Source organism: Symphalangus syndactylus, chromosome 13, assembly GCF_028878055.3.
Source record: "Symphalangus syndactylus isolate Jambi chromosome 13, NHGRI_mSymSyn1-v2.1_pri, whole genome shotgun sequence".
NCBI lineage: Eukaryota > Metazoa > Chordata > Mammalia > Primates > Hylobatidae > Symphalangus > Symphalangus syndactylus.
The window spans coordinates 71,767,784-71,791,601 of NC_072435.2; the positions used below are offsets into that span (position 1 = coordinate 71,767,784).

The window sequence follows — 23,818 nt, forward strand, 5'->3', positions numbered from 1 at the left end:
GGTATTAATTGCTTGAAAATAGGTCTATTTAAAAAAAAAACAACTCTAAATCTCATTGTATTTCTAGCTGTGGCAGACCTAAGATAAATTATTTCCTACTTTCTTTAATAATACAGATCATGTAAAATGATTGACAGGGCTCAAAACTCACTACCCCCAAAATATAGGGGCATACTGACTCTTTTAAGCTGAAGGAAACTGAGAAAACTTGAAAAGCAGAAAGGTCACTCTCTGACCTTCTGCCTTTCTGCTCTGAAGCAGGCCACAATATAATTCTCTGACCTTCCCCTGAAGCAGGTGCTCTACCTATCCTTAGAAGAATCCAAACACACAGAGATACCAAGAAGAAGCTGAACAAATAGGCCTTGTTAAATTCCCCTCAGTGTATTAGCATCATATAATACTCCCCAACCTTTGTCCAATCATACTTCTGTGACTGCTCTTCATCAAACCAAAGCATAAAAATACACAGATTTCCCTGTTCTTTTGGGTCTTCATTTCTGAAAGCTCCTGTGTCACACAGAACTTATATTAAATAAATGTGTATGCTTTTCTCTTGTTCATCATTCTTTTGTTATGGGGATTTCAGCCATGAGCCTTGCAATGGAGAAAGAAATATTTTCTCCCATTGGTGATCCAGGCATTTCTCATATATGTTATATAAATACAAAGTACCTTTAAACTTCTAGCCTAAGTACTTTACACTAATACGACAGATGAACTTTTGTGTAATCTATACATGAAAAGTGGGAATAATATTTGTGTAAAATCATACGTAAAAACGTACTGTGCAATCCTCTCAACCACTCTCAAGAACAGGAGCAAAAAATGTGGGTTGTAAGAGCAAGCCCAACTGCTGAGAATAACAGAGAATTCAGTCTTTAGAAACAGTTATCTTACAGTCATTGAAGTTTGATTCCATAAACATAAAAGCTCCCCTGCTACTATATCTTACCAGAAAAAACAGCCAAAAGTTGAATCCCTTCACAAATTATAGAAAATCTAGTGAACTATAAACCCATAGGGAAACTGGTTACTGCATCACATGGTGTTTCTCAAATCTGAATTTTCTTAAAGAAAAAAAATGCTTAACAGGCCTAAGAATGTGTCTAAGTATCCCAGTTTCAGAAATACTGATTCATAAACTATGTCTTATTCTAAGAAAATGTCTTTCAATAGTAGGCAATTACTACTGCAAAGATCTGGCTTTTAACTGGTAAAATATATGTATTTTGATTGTCATCTGAATGAACTCAAAACACTTAAGAATTTTTTTTTAAAGCCATAAACTCTGAGAATATATCTGAATGCAATCCTCAGACTCAAGTTTGAGAAGTGCTGCTATAGCAGAGATACCAGAAACAGTATTACTCTGGCAGGAAAACTGGTTACCGATCAGCTGTATTTCTGAGTAACCAACAATACTTAATTAGCCCCAATGGAACTTCACTCTTTTAATACACACTACATGGTTTAGATGTATCAACATAAAAATATCACGTAAAAGCTTCATAGGATTTCAGTGTTAGTTCCTTCATCTCAAATATTATGGAAATGTCATAATCATGTATTTGCTTATATATGCTTACCTTGCTCTTTGACATAGAAAGTGAAGATTCATCTTTATTTTGAGAAATATCTTCCTTCCCTCTTTCAAAACCTTAAAAAAAATAGTCAGTATATCAGTATTACTACTTTTGAACATGTATAATAAGTCGTTCATTTTCAAATATAGGCTATATTTGATATAAATCAGTGCAGGAAGCCTGTACATACAGCTTTAAACTATTAAAGATCTCTAAAAGGTCATATCTAGTATAATCCTTAGAATTAAGGCTTAGAAACAATGAAGTATTTCCCTGAACCCACCAGCATCGTGAAATATCTATTTTCTTTGCTCCTGCAGAATTTTGCATAAATTCAGTGCTCATAGAGCTTTTATTCTAGTGAGCTGGTTTCCGGCAACGAATTCTAACTCACGGAACCAACCCAACATACTTTTCATACCTCTGGTCAAAATGGAAAACAATTTCAGACGAGTTGATGAAAGACTGGGGAAATAAATCTGGATTGACTTTTTAAAAATCTTATAATGTGCGTATGGTGAGAATTAGATGAAGATACATACAAAGCACTTAGCATAGTGTTTTTGCACATAGCATACATTCAATTAATGTTCACCTTTATTATCATCATTTTCTATTCTTATTCTAAAAGGATGAATCTAAAATACAAGAGTGCAGTGGGACAAACATGCATATACTCCTGCAATCATATAACACTTTAATATAGCACTATGCCTAAACCAATTAACAAATTACTATTATAATTGTACAATTATATTGAGACTTGTGTGGCAGGTATAAAAGGAGCAGTACACATTTTAATTTTAATGAGGTTTTTCTACTTTTGAGGACAGGTACTATTAACTCTTCCCTATAATTATTTGTTCAGAGTCCAATAAAAGCCTACATTAAAAAATATGTATAATCATTCATAAAGCAGCATTTTTTAAAAAGTCAAGTAGTACCAGTACCTAAAGTATTTTAAAATCACTTCTAGCACATCAAGGATAATACCATTGATTCTGTATTTGGTTTATTAATGTAACAGCTAAAAAAACTGTTCCATTTTCTTAACCCAGATATTTTACTGAAAATTTTATATGATATAAAAAAGGGATCTTTTTTCCCTCTGTGGTAAGAAAAAAGATCACTCAATCTCAATACTAAAAATAAAATGTAAAAAAAAATGAAACTTTCATAAATGCAACATGGAATTTTAAATGAAACTAGTTAGTGATTTCGGGTAGTGGTCTCTTCCAACTATCCTCCCCACTCCTACAATGAGACAGAAACCTACATCCCTATTAGAATGGTTAAAATTAAAAGGACTAACACCATCCAGGTACAGGTGAAAACATGGAGCAACTGAAACTCTGTTCACTACTGGTGAGAACACAAAGTGGCATAACAACTTTGAAAAACTACTTGACTGTATCTATTAAAGTTAAATGTACACACATTCTAACACAGAGGAATTCTAATCCTAGACATACCCAACAGAAATGAGTGTGTACATCCATCAAAAGAGAGGCACAAGAATGTTCATAGAAGCTTTATTCATAATAGCCAAAATCTGAAACCACTTCAAATGGCTATTAAGAGTAAAATTAATGAATACATTATAGTATGGTCACACAATGGAAAATTAGACAGCAACAAAAAAGAACAACAAATATTGAGTGAGAGAAGCCAACTCTCCCCATTAAAAAAAAGTACATACCATATGATTCTATTTACAAACTTAATCTATGGTTTTAGAGGTTGGAACAGTAGTTTACCTTTTGGAGGACATACTGACTCAGAGGGGTGTGAGATCCTTCTGCTATGGGAAGTGATTACACATGTCTATACATAACTAAAAATTCAAAAGCTGCACACTTAATTATATGTAAGTTATATCTCAATAAAAATAATTTTAAAATACACCCTTTCCCTATTCTTCCATTTTATTGCATTTCTCTTGCTTTGACATCCTATCCCACCTTGTCTATATCCCTTTAACTTGTTCTGTATCTGGCTAATTCTGATTCATTTATCAGCAATAATGATATTTATAGTAATTAACACAATAATATTAATAAAAGCAATAATAAAGCAACCAATACCTATTTGTGAGAACCTGAGTGTAACACACTATGCTACAGGTTTCATTTTTTTCTAATCTTTAAAACAATGCCACACACACAAAAAAAATTAACCATATTTTACAGTTGAAAAAACTAAAGCTCACAGAGAAATTATGTTGACCAACATCAACAAGTGAGTATCAGAGCTGATTTAAACTTAGGTCTACATTTAAAACTCATGCTGTGTCTACAATGCCATGGTGCCTCTCAAGACGCAAGGCCTCCCTTTGAGGGAGGCCTTGTTTTGACTTTGCAGGCATAGTTAGCTGTTCCTTTCTATGACACAAACAGCACTTCACACATACTTGTACTACAGTATTTACTGCAGTATAGTCCAATTATCTTTATGCTCATGTTGACTGTGAGTTCCTGAAAAGGGTCTAATCCTTGTATATTCTCTGAAATATTTCATAAATTAATCAAACATTTAATAGAAAGAACTCCATTTTTACTTCTAAAGGTTTTAGAAAATGTGAAATACAGCACATCTTCAGAAAAATGCCTAAAACATAAATGTATAACAGAGAGAATAATTACTTAACAACCACCCAAATCAAGAAATAGAGAATTGCTAACATTTCATAAGATTCCTCCTCAGTGCAATTCTTAATCATAATACACCTTTTCTCCTCATAAGTAATTTGACTTGTGCAATAATTATTTACTAGCATGTCACAGCAGGTACTTCATTCGTTTTCGCTGCTGATTAGAATCCTACTGCATGACTATACCACTATTTATCCATTCCACCATTATCAGACACTTGGATTCTTCCTAATATTCTCCTGATGAACAATAGTGCTATGAATATTCCTGGAAATGTATCATGGTAGACACCTCTAAGTTTCTCTAAGGTTTAAATCTAGAAGGAGGAATCCTGGGTCACAGAGCATGTGTAACTTAAACTTTATACCAAACTACGCAAAAGTTCTCTTTTCTCCATAACCGTAGTAACTTCAGTATTGAAAAACTTTTAATATTTTTGGCAGTCTGGTGGATGCACAGTAGTTTGTCAGTGAAGTTTTAGTTTGTCTGTCCCTGATTACTAACAGTGTTCAGAATTTTCTCGTGTTAATTGGCTAATTTCCTCTTTGTGAAGTACGTCTTCAGATGTTTTGTACATTAAAAAAAAAATCGTCTATCTTTTCTTATTATATAAGAATTCTTGATATAGTCTAGATACTAGTCCTTTGCCAAATGTATTTGTTGCCAACAGCTCCTTATTCTGTGGCTTTTTATAGGCTATATGGTTTCTTTTGGTGAAGAGCTTTTAATTTTCATGTAGTTAAATTTAGCAATCTCTTTCTTTAAAGGTTAATACTTTTGGGTCTTAAGAAATTCTTCCCTAAATCTGCAGTCATAAAAGTATTTTCCAATAATGTAGTTTTACTTTTTGCATCTACATCTACAATCCACCTGGAATTGACATTTGAGTACAGTGTGATACACGGGCACAATTTCACTTTCTTTGCATTTAGACACCAACTGAGCTGCCACTGTTTATTGAAAAGAACTTCTTTTATCCATATGTGTCAAATGTTCACATACGCGTAGGTCTGTTTCTGTGCACCCTATCTGTTCTATTCATCTAGCACTTAAAGTACAATAGTGCCTAGAAATGGTGAATGCAGGCATTCTTGCTTGTTTCTAATCTCAAAACTGTCAATATTTAACCATTAAGTATAATGTTTAATGTAGATTTTTGATATATTTTTATACATATTTGGATATAGGTATTGATATTGGTATATATATTAATATATATATTTAAGGAACAGGGTTTATTTTTCTGTTTTTTGCTTTGTTTTGTTTTCTTTGTTTTTTTTTCTTTTTTTTTTTTTTTGAGACAGGGTCTTGCTCCGTTGCCTAGGCTGGAGTGCAGTGGTGTGATCTCAGCTCACTGCAGCCTCGACCTCCCGTAACAGGCAATCCTTCAACCTCAGCCTCCTGAGTAGCTGAGACAAGAGACACATGTCACTAGGCCTGATTTTTTTTTTTTTTTTTTTTTTTTGTAGAGATGAGGTCTCACCATGTTGCCCAGGCTGGTCTTCAAATCCTGGGCTCAAGCAATCCTCCCACCTCAACCTCCCAAAGTGCTGGAATTATAGGTATGAGCCACCATGTCCAGCTGGAACAGGTACTGATACAGATATTTAAGGAAGTTCACTCCTTCTAGTTTTCTAAGAGTTAACAGAATGAAATTTGGATTTCATCAAAACTTTTCCCACATCTATTAAGATAATCATATTATTTTTTCTGCTTTTAATCTGTTAGTGTAGTGAACCACATTTATTTCTAATGTTAAGTCAATCCTGCTTTCTTAGATTTTCATCCAACTTAGTCATAACGCATTGCCCTATTTATAAAAAGATATTGCTACTACCATTAAGGAGTGTTGTAATCCATATTCATTACTGATTGGAAAAATTATAGGACAATCTCTTTCAGTTGAATTTCATGTCAAAGTTATACTAATACTAGTGTTCTTCCCACTCTCCACTTCCATCCTCTGAAAGCAGTTGTGCAAGACTGGACTTACTCTTTCATTTAATGGTTGGCAGAACTTGGTATCTACTTGAATCTGGAGTTTTCTAGTTTAATTTCTGTTTTTCTTTTTTTTCTTCCCCCCCCCCCTTTTTTTTTGAGATGGAGTCTCGCTCTGTCACCCAGGCTGCTGGAGTGCAGTGGCACAATCTCGGCTCACTGCAACCTCTGCCTCCTGGGTTCAAGCGATTCTCCTGCCTCAGCCTCCTGAGTAGCTGGGATTACAGGTGCATGCCACCATGCCTGGCTAATTTTTTGTATTTTTAGTAAAGACGGGGTTTCACCATGTTGGCCAGGCTGGTCTCGAACTCCTGACCTCAAGTGATCCACCAGCCTTGGCCTCCCAAAGTCCTGGGATTACTGACATGAGCCACCGCACCCAGCCTCTGATTTAATTTCTTAATTGTTATTAGGACTATTCAGATATTCCGTTTCTTTTAAAAACAATTTTAGTAAACTATATTTACTAAGAATTTATTTCATTTGAACTTTTGAGTACATCAGCATACAAATGTTCACAATATTCTCTTACATGTTTAATACATGGCTCCAACTACAGTTGTATCTCTTTATTTTTGATACTGGCTAATTGTATCAGAGTTACAGTTTTAAAAAAACACCTTTTGTCTACTGATTTGCAGTGATACTGTTTTTCATCATCAATCGTACCACAGGTTTGTCTATTAGTCTTTTTCCAAGAATTTTAGGCTTTATTGAAACTCTCTAGTATGTGTATTTTCTGTTGCATTAATTCTTAGTCTTACCTTTATTATAGTCTTTTTTTCTTTTTGGAGATTTTGCTCTTTTTTTTTGAACTTAAGAAAGATACTTAGCTTATTAATTTTTATTCTCCCTTCTGTTTCTAAAATATGCACTTAAGGTTAAACATTTCCCCTTAATCACTATTTTAAAGCTATATTCCACAAATTTCGATATGTAATGCTTTCATAATTGTTCAAGTCAGTTATTTTTTCTTTTTTTTTTTTTTCCACCAGTTGTCAAACGATCCTTTATTTAAATATTTTCCTTTGTGCTTAACTGGCTGGGCATTCCACAGCACCACTGTTGATGTCATCTATGATGTCATGAGGGTGGCGGCCATCAACATTACAGCCCACAGACTGGTCAGTCCCCAAGATCTCTTTAATGGTTCCAGAGAGTTTTCTGGCTAAGGATCAGTGCCGCATCTGTCGAGCAATGTTGACGATCTCATCAAAAGTAATATTCCCACTGTGTTTAATGTTTTTCTGTTTCTTTCTGTCTCTTGGTGGTTCCTCGAGGGCTTTGATGATCAGGGCAGAGGCAGAAGGCACCACCTCAATCTGGGCCTGTCTGTTCTGAATGGTCAGTTTCACTGTAATCCTCAGGCCCTTCCAGTCACCTGTTGCCTTGGCAATGTCATCACCAACCTTTTTTGGAGACAGACCCAGGGGGCCGATCTTGGGGGCCAGGGCAGAAGTGGCACCGACTTCACCTCCAGTGCACCTCAGGTACACGACTTTGATCTCGTTGGGGTCGAACTTCGGCGGCATGATGGAGGCCGCTGGTGTCGGATGAACCCGGATTCGGGACGACCGAAGAAAGTTGCACCTTGGCCTCCTCTGAGCCGAAAACCGAGAGCCAAGTCAGTTATTTTTTCAATTCCTATTTTGATTTCTTCTTTGATCCACGAGGCATTTAGAAATATATTTCTGAATTTTAAACATAACAGAATTTTTACTGAACTTCTTGTTATAGATTTCTAACATAAAAAATAAGGTCAGATAATATGTTCTGAATACTTTTAATAATTTAATTTGTTGAAACTTTATGGCACAGCATATGAGCAATTTTTATAAATATACCATATGTATTAGATAAGAAGGTATATTCTACAGTTGTTGAGTATAAAGGTCTACATTTGTCCATTAACACAAATTTCTTAGTAGAGAAGTTCTATTTTGATATGTATTTACTGACTTTTGTCCTTTCCTCTCTCAATTACAAAGAGAAGAATATAAGTACAGATTTGTCTAGTTTCCATGTTGTTTACTATAAAATTTCCTTATATATTTTGAGGGCATATAATGTACTTATGCTTTTTGCCTCAAAATTTATTCTGTCTGGTATCAAAAGATACAGCAACTTTCTTTTCAGTAGTGTTTGCAGTGCTTTTTATCCCTAGTCCTTCCCTACCCCAACTTTTCTTTATTCTTTTATATATAGATATGTCACTTGTAACAGCACAGTACTGGATTTTTTTAAATACTAATCTTTAGATCATTAGTACTCAATATAATTGCTGACTTATCTAGATTTATATTTATCTTATTTTGGACTTTCTATTAGTTCCTCCCATACTCTATTGTCCTCTACTATCTTGTCTTCTATTTATTATAAACTAGTCAAGATTAAAAAACATAAATTAATCACTGTGTTTAGTGGTTACACTCAGAAATTAAAATATGTATACTTAACTTTTCAAAGTTTAAAATTAATTATTAATTTACCCTCCTCTGGGAAATTCAAAGGCCTTGGAAGAACTTATTTACCTCCCTTCCAGCTTATATACAATAACTGTCATATATTGCAAACCTCTCTCTCTTCTTAACTCCAAAAGACATTATTTGTATTGGCTTTAGAATCAGTGTGCATTAAATTTGCCCATATAGCCCTTGCTATTTGTTTATCCTTACAACTTAAGACTTTCCATCTGAAATCACTCTCCTTTTGCCTGAAGTACACCTGTAGCTTCTACTGTTTCAGTGAAGAAGTCAAACAGGTGTGAGTTTAACTGCTGTTATTCTTGTGAAGGAAATCTGGGTGTTTTCACCCTCTGTCTTTGATGGTCTGTAGTTTCACTATGATGTGTTTAGGTTTAAGTTTCCTTTTAATTTGTTTTCTTGAGAATTTGTGGTTAGTATCTTTGATCAGTTCAATTATAGCCATTATACGTAAAGACTGTTTTTATCCTATTTTCTCTATTTCTTTTATTTATGACCAAAAAAAGACAGCTTTTTTCCTTTTATTCTGCATGTCTCAATTTCTTTATTTTTCATCTTTTCCCTCCCTGCTGTATCCTGAATAATTCTTCTGACTTACCTTCCTCTTCACGAATTCTATCTTCATCTGTATGTCCAATCTGCTACTAGTATGTACACTGAGTTTTAAATTTTGGTTATGTTTAATTTCACTTCTAAAATTTATATCCTAATATTTCACAAATCTACAGGCTATTTTAAATAATTCAGTTTTGAAAGTTTGCATTTATGTTTTTAAAAACCATAAACAGAGCTTTAAAAACATTAGTTTGTATCTGATCACTCTAATATCCAAGAAGCCTTACCGGCCTCTTTCTACTGTCTGTTGTTTCAGTTACTTCTCATTCATGTCATATTTTCTTATATATCTGGCCATCTTTGACTTATGTACTAATTGCTGACTTTGAAAAAATTATTTGTAATAATAATTAGAGACCTGGAATGAAAAACCCTGTCTCCAGAAAATTGTATGATTTTCACTACTTTTTTTTTTTTTTTGAGCCCAGGCTGGAGTGCAATGGCACAATCTCAGCTCACCACAACCTCCATCTCCCGGGTTCAAGCAATTAGCCTCTCAAGCAGCTGGGATTACAGGCCCACACCACCACGTTTGACTCATTTTTTATTTTTAGTAAAGATGGGATTTCTCCATGTTGGTCAGGTTGGTCTCGAACTCTCAACCTCGGGTGATCTGCCCACCTCGGCCTCCCAAAGTGCTGGGATTACAGGTGTGAGCCACTGTGCCAGGCTGATTTTCACTACTTTCTTAATAGCCTTTCTCCAAAATATTCTGTCTCTTGTTTAACTTACATAAAGTAATAAGAGTATCTCTGGGGTACTTTATTGGAGACAAATTCCTTCCAAATGGTCATTAAGTAGCTAAGTGAGGATTAGAAACCAGGTAGTCTTGCTCCATTTTCACTCTGCAACATACATCCAGGCTGACTTCCACATTTTCTGAGGTTATAGAACCTATAACAATAGCACATATTCAGGTCAGGCGAGGTGGCTCATGCCTGTAATCTCAGTGCTTCGGGAGGCTGAAGCGGGCAGATCACTCGAAGTCAGGAGTTCGAGACCAGCCTGGCCAACATGGTGAAACCCCATCTCTACTAAAAATACAAAAATTAGCCGGGTGTGGTAGCACACACCTGTAATCCCAGCTACTTGGGAGGCTGAAGTGAGAGGATCACTTGAACCCAGGAGGCAGAGGTTGCTGCGAGCCAAGATGGTGCCTCTGTGCTCCAGCCTGGGCGACAGAGTGAGACTCCATCTCAAAACAAAAACAAACAAAAAAGCAGATATTCAGAATGATGACTATTTAGATTGACAGATGGCAATCCTTTCAATCAATTAAGAAATAATAATGGATTCACCTCTTATAAATATAAATATTAGGCTGGGCATGATGGCTCATGCCTATAATACCAGAACTTTGGGAGACCGAGGCAGGCAGATCACTTGAGGCCAGGAATTTGAGACCAGCCTGGCTAACATGGTGAAACCCTGTCTCTACTAAAAATACAAAAATTAGCTGGGCGTGGTGATACATGCCTGTAGTCTTGGCTAGTTGGGAGGTGAAAGCAGGTGAATCCCTTGAACCCGGGAAGCGGAGGCTGCAGTGCGCCGAGATCGCACCACTGCACTCCAGCCTGGGAGACAGAGCGAGACTCCATCTCAAAACAAAAACAAGAACAAAATATATATATATATATATACATAAAATATAAATACTTATAGTGTACCTACCTGTTACATAACACATTGCATTTAGGGATAAAAACATGAAAAGACATTGTTCCCTATCATTCCTTTCTTTTAAAAAGGCTATTGTCTAGAGAGAAGCCAGGTATTCAAATAAAAATTATAATACAGTAAAATAACTGCTTATAATGAAGGCAGAGGGATACCTGAGAATAAGCTATGAGGTCAGACTATCTGTCAACCCTGGCGCCACCATTTACTAGCTGTATGACACTGGGCACGATACTTAACTTCCAATGGTTCAGTTTCTCTAATGGGGAAAGGCTTGAAAGTGATAAAGTACTTAAGACTGAAGCAAGAGAGTGCTATAATATTCTCTTCATATGAAAAGAAAAAAACACAGTAATGCATTTCAGAAATGCTTTTAGCCATCAAAGCAAATAAAAAAGAATTTCCTAAAGCTCAACCCCAAAACAAAAACTAATGACATTCAAACCTGGTTGAAAAAAGTCTGTCATATCTTTCTTCTAATCTTTTCGTTTTGGAAGTAGTCACAGACTCACAATAATTCCAGTGAATATAATAACTCTTCCATCAAGTAATTATATAACCATGGTAAGTTCCTTGAATTCCAGGGGCTTCAGTTTCCCATCTACAGTAAATTTTACATTAGACGATCTCTAGTTTAAGTACATAGGTTTACTTTCTCCTGCTAATGCAATGGAATATTATTCCTGAATAAACTAGCATTCTTCCCTTAACCTCTAATTTGTCCACATTATCTTTTTGATATACCTGGTTCATTAATACTGTGATATAATACAGCAAATTTTATGTTGCTTCAGTCTTATTAAAATGAAATTACATAAACAAATCTACAAATAAAGGTTTTATAAGTATCTACAAAACAAATACAGAATTGCTACATTAACTATATTGAATACAGCCAAGAGCCAAGAAAAAAATCTGAGAAGTCAAAATATACAAAACAACTATGTACTAAAATGTACAATCTATAGCTGTCTATAGATGCTTTCTTTGTTCAAAGTTTATTTACTCCAATTTGTAGGTACCGTTCTAGAGATTAGTAAAACGAGCATACCTAGAAGTAACAGCTGAGATCAAGAGATAGATAATCAGATATGAACTAAATAAAACAAACACATTGCATCATGGCATCACTATGGGTACAGGGGTAGGAGTGTCACATCCATGTTATAGCTAATTATAAAGAAAAACGTTATGCTGACATATTTATTAAGGCAGAAGTGGCTAAAAGAAAGAAATATTTTTTTCAGGAAAATTAAAATTAAATAAGGGTTATGCTCAAAGCAGTACGAAAAAGTTATCTTTAAATATCACCAATGAAGAACAAATCTTTCTTTCTCTAATTTTGTCAGATAAAAGCAAATGCTCTAAAATAATTCTTTCAATACAACAATGAAGTATATCAGGAGATATTATATGTACTTTTTACTTTTACCTTAAGTCACAACAAAAAGCCACTTCTTTGAAGTACTTAATTCCATTCTACTTCTTAGTTGATAAAAGCAGATATTTTATAGAGCTTTTTATCACAGCTGGTTGTATTAAGGAGATGATGGAATCATTCCTATGAATATGATTTTCTCTATTTCAAGAATTAGAAAACAAAGCAAACCATTTACTTTCCTATAAAAACAAATCCATCCAAGATGGCTTTTAATATTTCTTTGATAAGATAAACTGACAATTTTGCCTTGAACTGCCTAATTAAATAAGTACCAAACTTAAAAACTAAGTTTTCTATTGTTCATCAAGGTCACATGATTATTCTGTAAAGCTAAGTGGACTTGCAGCATGAAGGTCAGCAAACAATATATACTAGCAAGCTTGTTGGCTTAAAAAAATGCAAACAAAGAGAAACAAATACAGAAATGAAACTCATTTTAAAATAAAAAATATTTAACATTAAAAAATCTCAGTATTTTGTATTTGCACAGCCACTTCTGAATGACAACCGACTAAAATTTACACCATTTAAAACATAAGAAAGACGCATGAGAGTAACTATGCTACACTAAGAAGACTTAATATGGATTATGAGTGCTATTTAAAGCTTATGCTACTCAGGGAGAGTTCAGGACTATGGTTTCCAATTCTTTTGTGAAACACTGTTAGAAAAGAACGAAATCAGTCAATTTATAATTTATTTAATTGCCCAGGTGAACACTTTCTATGAGGCGTTTCACTATCTCAAAAGAACACATATACCACTTATCAACGTGAATATTCAGAAAGCCAAGAAGAAAGGTTATTGTGAAAATAGGGAATTTAATTCAACAAAATCTAAGTGTCAGAAAAAATATATAAATGCAAGTATCAGTTTCAGTCAATATTTCTTTGCTATCATTATTAAATAATACTTTCATTTTAAAAAATATAACCTTAAAAGAGTAGATATAATTATATAGTGTTTAAAAATCTGAAAGGAAAAATTATTTAAACATATTCAAATATTTGCTACAATTTCAAACAATAAAAGATCAATTTATGTCTACATCTCATTGACCAATTGTTTAATGCCTAAATCATAGCTGTCAAATGCCTAATTTAATAAATATAACACTAAAAATATCATAAATTTTCATGATAAAAATTAATCACACACAAATACATCTAACAACAAGAAGAAACTAAGGTATTTCAAAAACTATGAGTAGAAAGCTTCACTTTAGTCAGAATTTAAGATAAATTTAAGAGTTTAAGATAAAAAGATTAAGATAATAAAGTGGTAAGATTAAGGCTTACATTAAACATCAACTTTAATATAGTTACCATTCTGCAAAAAATGAACAAATATCGATATTAATATCTGGGTTTCATTTGGTAAACCCTCAGAGCAACGTGTTTATTTATATAATTTTGTGTTTATCTCAAGTCTAGAAGGGCTTTAATTTTATCAAAGGGTCATAATATTTCTATAATTAAAGCAAAAATTTATGCCGTAAGCACTCAAGATTCCTACTTTACTGAATCATTATTTCTGAAGTTTTAACTGAAGAGACTCTAAGAGAAAATATGGAAAAGCCAAGCTGTTTAGCAGCAGTTACTGAAACCTAAGCTTTCACTACAGAATTGTTTTGTTTAAATGAAAGCAGCTTTAAAATGTTAAAATGCCTGGTTTATTTTAATTAAAAGTCTGCAAGAAATTAGGAATGCAAGATTAAACACACAAACCTGGCAATGAAGGAGAAAGTTCATTGTATCCTCCAAATGAAGCATTCCGAACAAGCTTTCGGCCATCAATCCGTGGAGGAAATAAAACAGGCGAAACCCCAGTACATGAAGAAAATCTACGTTGTTGTGAGCTCTCTTCTTTCATAGCTCAGAAGGTCTATTTAATGTATATGCTCACCCAGAGGCTAATTAGACCAATATGGCAAAGACAGGCTTTTCTCTCACATCCAACTGTAGCAAAACCCACCAGCACAAACAAAGAACACACACATTTAACAGCAAAGGAGAAGGACCAAAGACTGTCAAATCAGCAATAAACAGATAAAGAAAGCCTGACAGAAAAAGCATTAAACCATGCTGCTGGTTTTTTAAAAAAAGGAACTGACAAACACGGAAGGCTATTCTACTAATGTTTTACCTTTTTATCAAACCACCAAAGCAGCACTGAATCGCTGCTTTAGGAAAACAAAGCAAGATCAATACTTAGCAATTCAAGATGAAGTAATAGTCATTTTCTCTTCTCAGAAATGCAATCCGTTTATCATATCCATTATGTTTTTGTAGTATCCGGCCACACTTCCCACCTCTTCGGACTCCTTCCTTCCCAGCTTTTACTTACTTCAAAGATGGATATAAACATAATGCTTTTTATCTTCCCTGAAGCTTCTAGATTTATATCTAATCTACAGCTTGCCTCAGCCATGATTAAAAATTCATAAGGAAAGATACTGTTTCAAGCACAACGTTGATGGATTCCAACAGTTAAAGCAGAGAATAAACATTTAAGTTTTGCCTCCAGCAGGGATATATGAGTCATTAAGACAGTGTTAGTGCAAACCAATCAACAGAGGAGATTAAAACGACACCATAATGCTGTATGCTCTAACATGTTCCTTGAAGCAAGTATGAGCTGCTACTGTTCCTCTTAATTACATTTAAACTGTTCAAAATTTAATTTGAAGAGTTTAATTATATTTAAACTGTTCATAATCTATCAATGAGTCTTTCCTGCTTAAAAAAAATTTTTTTAAAAAGCAACTTTATTATCACAGTGACAAATGTACTATGTTTAAAACTAAGTGACTAGTATTGACTCCACGTCATTAAATCTAACAGGTACTTTCTTATCCTTATAATGATACCATCTGTTTATATCTAATCTTTAAAATTCCAAAGAATTCTCTCCCAATTATACTAAAATCCATATACCTTACCCTACCTTAATTCAGATTTAAAAACTCTAGTCAGTTGCTCTCTATATATGCTGTAGATTGATTTTTTTGGTTATAATTCTTTCTTTCAATTCGAAAATACACCCACTCATCTGGACAATAACCAACTGGGTTAAAATTTATTAGTGGCTCATTTTTATAGTTATCTTACCATTACTATGCATACACTTCAAGGCTGGTTCTCTATTCATGCACAACATCTCATACAATCTAAGACTTTGTCCTTACTAGAAAGGACACACGAAAAAACAAAACTCAATTTCTTTTTTTTTTTTTTTTTGAGATGGCATCTCACTGTCGCCCAGGCTAGAGTGCAGTGGCACAATCTCGGCTCACTGCCACCTCTACCTCCCGGGTTCAAGTGATTCTCCTGCCTCAGCCTCCCAAGTAGCTGGAACTACAGGCGCCTGCCACCGTGCCCGGCTAATTTTTGTATTTTTAGTAGAGATGGGGTTTTGCCATGTTGGGCAGACTGGTCTCAAACTCCTGACCTCACGTGATCCGCCCACCTTGGTGTCCCAAAGTGCCAGGATTGTAGGTGTGAGCCACTGCATCAGGCAAAACTCAGTTTCTTGTATGTGACATATTCTTTCTTGTGCGAAGGCATTTCAAAATCAATTAGTGGAGAGTAAGTTTACCACTAATACCCATAATTGCAACAAGTTTGTGGGTTTTAGGGGTTGGTTTGGTTACTATTTTTTGCTTTTCTCCATATCATAAAATGTACATTATTATTAACTGTAGACAACAAATAATTATAATTCATGTAATGGCACTTGCCTTTAAAGGCATAAAGAACATCACAAACAGCATTATACTAGTATAATAGTTAAGCAGAATTTGAAATTAAACTGCATTCAAATCTCTGTTTTATCTTTCCTAGAAATACTTAAACAGTTTAATTTCTCTGGGTTTTTGTTTTCTCACCTATACAATGCTAATAGTAGTACTGATATTATAGGATTGTTATGAGGATTAAATCAGATGATACACAAAGTCTTAAGAGAGTCTAAGTTAAAATGGCAAAATGAAGATACTGAACAAATGTGTTCCCTCATAAAACTCAAGTAAAATCAAGAAAAGGAGTATTTTAAAAAAATAAACAAATACGTATATAGATCCCAAAAGTACGTATCCAGGAGAAGATATATTAACAACATAAATTTGACATTGCAAAGCTTGAGATGAACAAGTAGTCATGGTCTTGCAGATCCAAGAAAGCCAAATCACAACCAGCAGTAGTAAAAACTGAGAGTCAACACTATTTACACCAAAGAACCCTTCTGCACATAATTCACAGCACCAAGTTCCTCCGGATCACGAATCAGATAGGCTACATCAACAACAATACTGGAAGCAGGCCAAAAATATAACCAATATCTTCAAAATATGAAAGAAAACAAGTTTCAATTTAGAATTCCATACACAGCCACACTATCAATTACATATTAGAGTAAAATAAAGATATCTTTAGACATGCAAGGTCTCAAAATTTTACTATGTACCTTTTAAAATAATTTACTATAGTAGCCCTTCTCAGCTGGGGTTCTGCAATAGAATTAAGCCTAATGTACTAAGGCATCCATTGTTCAAGATGAATAAAATTTATCTCCCATGCATCTATAATGTTTCCAACTATACACTATATCTTTGAGAAACAGAGAAAATATTCCTATAGGGCTTACTTCTGCCATGAGACTCCAGTTAAGAAAGTCTGCACTAGAAGATAAAACTGTACCAAAACGTGATAAATCAAGAATGCATGGGGTACAGAAACAGGACATCCAATATAAAAGAGGTGTCATTACCAAAAAGTCCCCCTGCCACTGCACCATCTTTTTTGACACATGGGCAAACTGCTTGGGTGAGCTTTGCCCAAGTTCTTTGTTGACACTGGCTTGTCTGTCTGACTGTATAAACTGATAAAACTTCTCTGTTCTTCCAAGCTGATGTTTGGATCAGCTGAGAATACTTCCAAAACAATGAAGCATTCTACTTTTTACCTATTCCTGGTTGAACATGGTGAGCTAAAAGGCAGAATATACCTCTCCTGGTCATATTCCTGCCAGGTATCCAATAATTAAACCACAAGCAATAATGAATCTGTGTTTCCCAAGACCCACTAATTATTTTGCCGAATGCTTTCTTCAGTTGTTAAACTCTCAAAGAAATCATAACCAAACTATGGCTCAGAGACTCTTGCTCAGTTTATCTTCCAGCAATGTTGCCCTTTCCTTACCCAACTAAGTTTATGTTTGCTACTGTTAAATAAGCAGGAGGCCAATGGCCTGTGGCTATCTCTGTACTTTAGTTCTAATAATGAACTGCAAGCCAACTTTGGTACGTAAATGAACAGAAACCTAACTTAGGAGTCTAATACTTGTAACAAATAGGCTGATCTCAGCCAATCGCAAGCAGCTGAGCTTCAGACAATCACAGGCAACAAACTAATCAGATCATGTTCAAATAAGGCAGAAGCCCAGCTGTAGCCAATCATGCTACTTCTGTATTTCTGAGTTCTGTCTATAAATATTCACTGCTTATGTTTCAGAGTGGTGCTCTCTGGACCTCTTCTGGTTTTGAGTGTTGCCCAATCCATGAATTGTTCTCACTCAAATAAACTCTGTTAAATTTAATTTGTCAAAAGTTTTTCTTCAAACACACTCTAAATAGTGTTTAAAGAAATAACCATAAATTGTCTAGATATGCATACATGATGGTAACATTACCAGAAAAAAAGAAAAGGCACACAAAAGTGAGGATTCTGGTTACCTGGAGCATGTAGAAGGCATATAAAGGGGAAGAGATAAGGATCAGGAGATATATATAAGAACTTCTAAAGTACTAGCAACGATCTCTTCTAAACCTGGGATGCTGGGTACATAAGTATTGGTTTTATTATTATTATATTAACTGTAAATGCATTTTATATACTCTTCAGACTGCATGAAACATTTCACAGTACACATACATGTAAATGTTTTTTTCTTAAAACAAAGTTCTCAGATTGTTGCCGGACACATAGAAAACATTTCATTGTAAGCTATTATTATGTCCAGGATCTTAATTCAACAGTTCAGAAAAGGCAGATAAGAAAAACAAAATATTACTAAATACCATAATAGCAGGATTTATTTTCCCTTCCCTGTTAGCCACCTGTTACCACTTTATCCTTCCTTCTACTCTTTGAGTAATCCTAACTCAAACCAGTCATCTGTACTCCTTCTCCCACAAGATGTAATCACTGGTGTTTAATTATTTAGAAATTCAAATAAGAAGGCCATCTTTCCTACTTCATCTGAATGGTGGTAAAATAAATGTGGTTTAGCCAAAGATGTACCATAGTTACACCAACTTCATAAAGCTTCCATTAACATTCTTTATGTTAAAGGTTTTAAAATATTTGGTAAGCTCAAAATACCTGGGAAACTACTTGGCAAACTAAAAAAGTATTATTTTCAAGAGAAGCAGTGGAAACAACATTATATGATAGAGTATTTCTGGATCCTAAATCTGCTCAATTATTCTCTACAACCTACCTTGCCTATACATCACAGACTCATGAGGATGAAATTATATATGTATACTCACACATAAGTGTATATGTGTATTGTTTTGATCAATTTGGTCATTTATGTTACATAAATGTAAAGTAGTAATAAAATAATAACGTTACATTTCACATCTATAATTAAAAGAAAACCATTATGTTACAATAATCTCAAGACAGGATGTAACTGCTATAGACTAATTTCACAAGGGAAACACAAATACTCTTTTCTTCAATAATTAAAAAAAAAACTACTAAAAATTTTAATGGCAATTGTTCCTTCAAAACCAAAATCTAGATTACTCTAAAAAGCTAAAGATGTATTTTTAAAACATTATATATACCTTTGTGATTTCAATTTAATTTCAGAATTACTTATAATCACTACAGATTTTTGTAATTTTAAAGTAATACTAAGGACAAAAGAGCATCAGTGTTGCAAGATCATCATGATAGTTTTAAGTTATGTGAGGCATTTATGTTAGAAACAGATTCTGGTCTATGGATAAACATATACTTATTTAAAAGTGTTTTTCAGGATACAAGTCACCACACATTATTAAGTTGAAAAATCAATTTGGTGGGTCACAAACAGTGCTTCTAAAAATTAAATAGGTCAGCATAGAAAATATCAAAGTGCATCCTACTCTGACATTAAAGGGCAAGTTGTTTCATGTTGTTTTAGGCTTTTTACATAACTATTTAATATGTTTTGGGTAGTGATATAAAATGTATTTCTTACAACAGATCATGGTCCAAATTAGAAAACACTGATATAAATGATATCTTTCTTCTGAAATTCCTTAATATTAAAAAATAAATAATTATAAAATGTTATTACCACCTTGCCACTGAAGAGACCAACTACATATATCATATATGGTCTAGTGGCTCTTTCCATTTGAAAATGGTAGACAAATGGAGGCAAATACCATGAAAGGTCATAAGAGTCTCTGGAATCTGCTAAATGCCCAGAGAAAATGCCCAGCCTACATTTCTTTCTATTGAGATAAAAGATTCAGACTGGGGAAGATACCTCATTGGAAAATTAGAATTTTAATGAGTTGTCTGGACAAATTCTAGACCATCTCTATTTAAGAAAAAAAAAATGAATGGCAAACATAGCTGATATTCTGAAATAACCTAATTAGTATTTGGAAAAACCCCTTTAAATTCTATAAAATTCTATGTGCACACTCATGTAAAAAACACTGAATTTCATTAGGATGAAAGCACTGTAAGAGTTACACATTTTATCTTGAATCTCAAGATAATAAACCTAGGCTTTAAGAGATTTTAAAATCCTTAAAGCAGCAGGATGAGTTTGAGAAAGATCAAAACATTAAGAACAAAAGTCAACCAACACGAATTTAAGAAAGTACTCTGTCCAGACACATAGAGAACCACTACTCTATGAAATGAGTATCTGAAGACAATTTCAGCAGTAAGTTTCCTTATAGAACATGTGAGTCAAATAAGAATATAGTTGACACATTAGAGCAGCTCAGGCTTAGTAAACAAATCTATTCATAACATTAAAATTATCTATAAATCAAGACGGAGCACATAAACCAAAATGGGGGCATATAAATCAAGATGGGACATAATGAACTTTGCTTCAAAATAGAAAACACAACGATTAGGCTCTCTGTCAATTTTTATCCTCTAATAGAGCAAAGTAGTTTCTTAGCTGTAGTTAGCAAAATCTTACTAATCTTACTAATAATTACATGGCTGAAAATTATACCAAGCAATCTTATTATCCTACATTTCCTCAGAAAACATTGCTGTAGATTCTCCATTATCAGCATTAAATATGTCTCAACATGAAAGCACATGTAAATACACATACAAATAAAAGGATAGCTTAAAACAATTTTAGATTAGATAGCATTCTTGTTCATGTACATATATTCATTGCAAGAAGTATAAGACCATACTTTCCTCTGGATAAAAAGTTCTTTATAATTTCATATAATTAAAATCATCCAATAAAAACTTAGTGAGCACCTACTATGTGTTGGGAACTATGTTAGGCACAGCTATGTTAGGCACCTTAGTTTCCGCTCCTACTGAGCTTTCAATATGAATGAGTACATGTTCATTATATGTTGACTGAAACACAGAGACATTATTCCCACAAAGTATTAAATGTTATACGAAATGCTTAGGTTTCATATAACAACAATCTATTCACAGGTTTGTGAATAGACTATTCACAAAAATCTATTTAACTAAAAATGTACTAAACTAATAGTACTTATCCATGTAACCATCACAATACTACCTCATAATTAAATAATATAATTTTATAATTTTCATGAGTGTTTCTGTGTATGTTCTCAATAAATTCAAACAACAATGTGACATACAAAAGGAGTATTCTTGTTTTATGTATAATCTGGATGAGAGGCACATATTCAAGGTCACACAGTAAATGAGCAACAGAGGCAAGATTAGAATTCAGCCATGGGAATAGTGCTTACTGACTCTCTCCTTTCCTTAAGTCAGCCAACACAAATGCCAGCATCAAGCATTTTTTTGTAAGGTGAGACTCACAGACAAGGGTTTAAAAAAAAAAAAAAAAAAAAAAGATGGTACCAGCTGTGACCTGGCTGTAGCCTTACTGATTCATGGTCTAGAGGGAGTCATGCCTGCTCAGAAACTCACTTGGTAGAAACCATGCCCACTAGCACCCCTGGTAACAGGCCTGCTGACTTCCAACACAACTACAGCTCCTCAAACAGCCATGACCCAGCTCCAGCCCCACTCTAGACCTCAAAGACAATCCTGTCCAATGAGTGACCTCTCTGGTGAACACAGTGGTGATACACCCAGCCACATTCCTCTTAATGGACCTACCATCTACAGAATTGACTGAGGCCCTTCTGAATGTGGCCCTATATCGTGATTCCAGCCCTGCTCAACTGCAGTTCAGAGATAGGCTTGTTTGACCAAGAACCGGGCAGGAACCACATCCACCAATGCCCCAGGAAACAGGCTCACAAATAGCAGATCCGACAGAACCAGTTCCAGTCCCACTCAATCACAATGTCAGAGGTAGTATCATGGGTCCAGAAAAATGGCAAAAGGAGGTCTTTATCTGTTGAATTCAGCCTCTAAGGACAGAGGAGGTATTTGCTCCTTCAAATGCAGACGCTAACATAAGTCTACATGAATCACAAAGAATCAGAAAAACAGGACATCACCAACAGAGGCAAATAAAGCTCTGTAACTAATTCTAAATAAACATCATGAACTGCTTCACAAATAATTCAAAATGATTTTCTTAAAGAAGCTCAATGAGCTACAAGAGAATACAGATAGAAAACCTAACTAAATCAGGAAAATCTTACACTGTAAGACTATCTACAACATTTTTCAATGGAAACCTTGTAGGCCAGAAGAGAGTAGAATGATATATTCAATGTACTGAAAGAAAATGTTGTCAGCCAAGAACACTTTAAAATGTGAAACTGTCCTTTAAGAATGAAAGGTAAAGACTTTCCTAGACAAACAAAAAATGAGGGGAGCTCATCCCCACTAGACCTGCCTTACAGTAAGTGCAAAGAGTTCTTCAAGTTAGAATGAGAAGATGCTAAACAACAACATAAAAGCATATGAAAGTATAAATCTGAATGCTAAAGGTAAACATAAAGACAAACACAGAACATTATAATTCTGTAATGGTAGTAAATAAATCACTTTTATTACTAGTATATAAATTAGAAGACAGAAGTAGTCAGAATAACTATAAAGACATAAACTTATTGATAGGAACACAATACAGAAAGTAAAATGTGACATCAATTACATAAGTATGAGGTGAGGGGAGGTAAAATGTGGAGTATCTAAAGACAGCTGAAGTTTGTAATCAGCTTAAAATAGACTGCTATAACTATAAAATGTTTTAGGTGAATACCACAATAATCACCCACAAAAAATGCACAACAGATTAAAAAGCTAAAGAGAAAAGAAAGCACACCACTGCCAAAAGAGAAAAAGAAAACAAAAACAAAAACAAAAAAACCCACAAAGAAAGAAAATGAGAGAAAGGAAGGAAGAAGAGAACTACAAAACACACAGAAATCAATGAACAATATGGCAAGAATAAGTTCTTACTTATCAATAATTATTTTAAAGTTAAATGGACTAAACTTCCTAATCAAAAGAAATAGAGTCACTGAATGAATAAAAAACAAGACCCAACTATATGCTGTTTACAAGAAAATCAATTTAGATTTTAAAATATGCATGGGCTTTCTGAAAGGGCAGTGGTGGAGAAAGATATTCTATGCAAAGAGTAGAAGTGGCTATATATGTATCAGGAAAAATGGACTATTAAGTCAAAAACTGTCACAAGAGACAAAGGGCATTATAATAAAATGGCTAATTCAATAGGAAGACAGAACAACTACACATATATATGCACCCAACTTCAAAACACCTAAATATATAAAGCAAACATGGACAGATCTGAAGAAAGAAATAGACAGCAATACGATAATAGCAATTCAATACCCCACTTTTTTTAGTGGATAGATCAACCAAACAGAAAATAAAAAGAAAAGAAGTGAACAACATTACAGACCAAATGGACCCAACAGACACAGAATTTCCCCAACAGCAGAAGAATTCATATTCTTCTCAAGTGAAAATGAAACATTCAGGATAGATCCCATGTTAGGTAACAAAAAAAGTCTTAAAAAATTTAAAAGATCAAAATAATATCAACTATCTTTATCACAAAGGAATGAAACAGTAAGTAATCAAGTAAAAGTATCAACTATTTACTGTTAAGTAATCAATAACAGTAAGAAAACAAAAATCACAAATGATAAAAATTAAACACACTCGA

At 34.1% G+C, this 23,818-nt stretch overlaps 1 protein-coding gene and 1 pseudogene across 10 annotated transcripts in view; both read right to left on the reverse strand.

The window, feature by feature from the left end:
• The window catches only part of OSBPL8 (oxysterol binding protein like 8), a 221,872-nt gene that overhangs the window by 69,016 nt on the left and 129,038 nt on the right, over positions 1-23,818 (reverse strand). For 8 of the 10 annotated variants that reach the window (XM_055239472.2, XM_055239475.2, XM_055239473.2 and 5 more), the window contains one exon: positions 1,590-1,660. In XM_055239472.2, coding sequence (XP_055095447.1) covers positions 1,590-1,660 — 71 coding nt within the window. Of the gene's footprint in view, positions 1-1,589; positions 1,661-14,178; positions 14,960-23,818 lie in introns of those variants that run through there. The other 2 variants (XM_055239477.2, XM_055239478.2) reach the window with 2 other exon arrangements.
• LOC134732195 (large ribosomal subunit protein uL11-like) lies at positions 7,228-7,851 on the reverse strand (annotated as a pseudogene).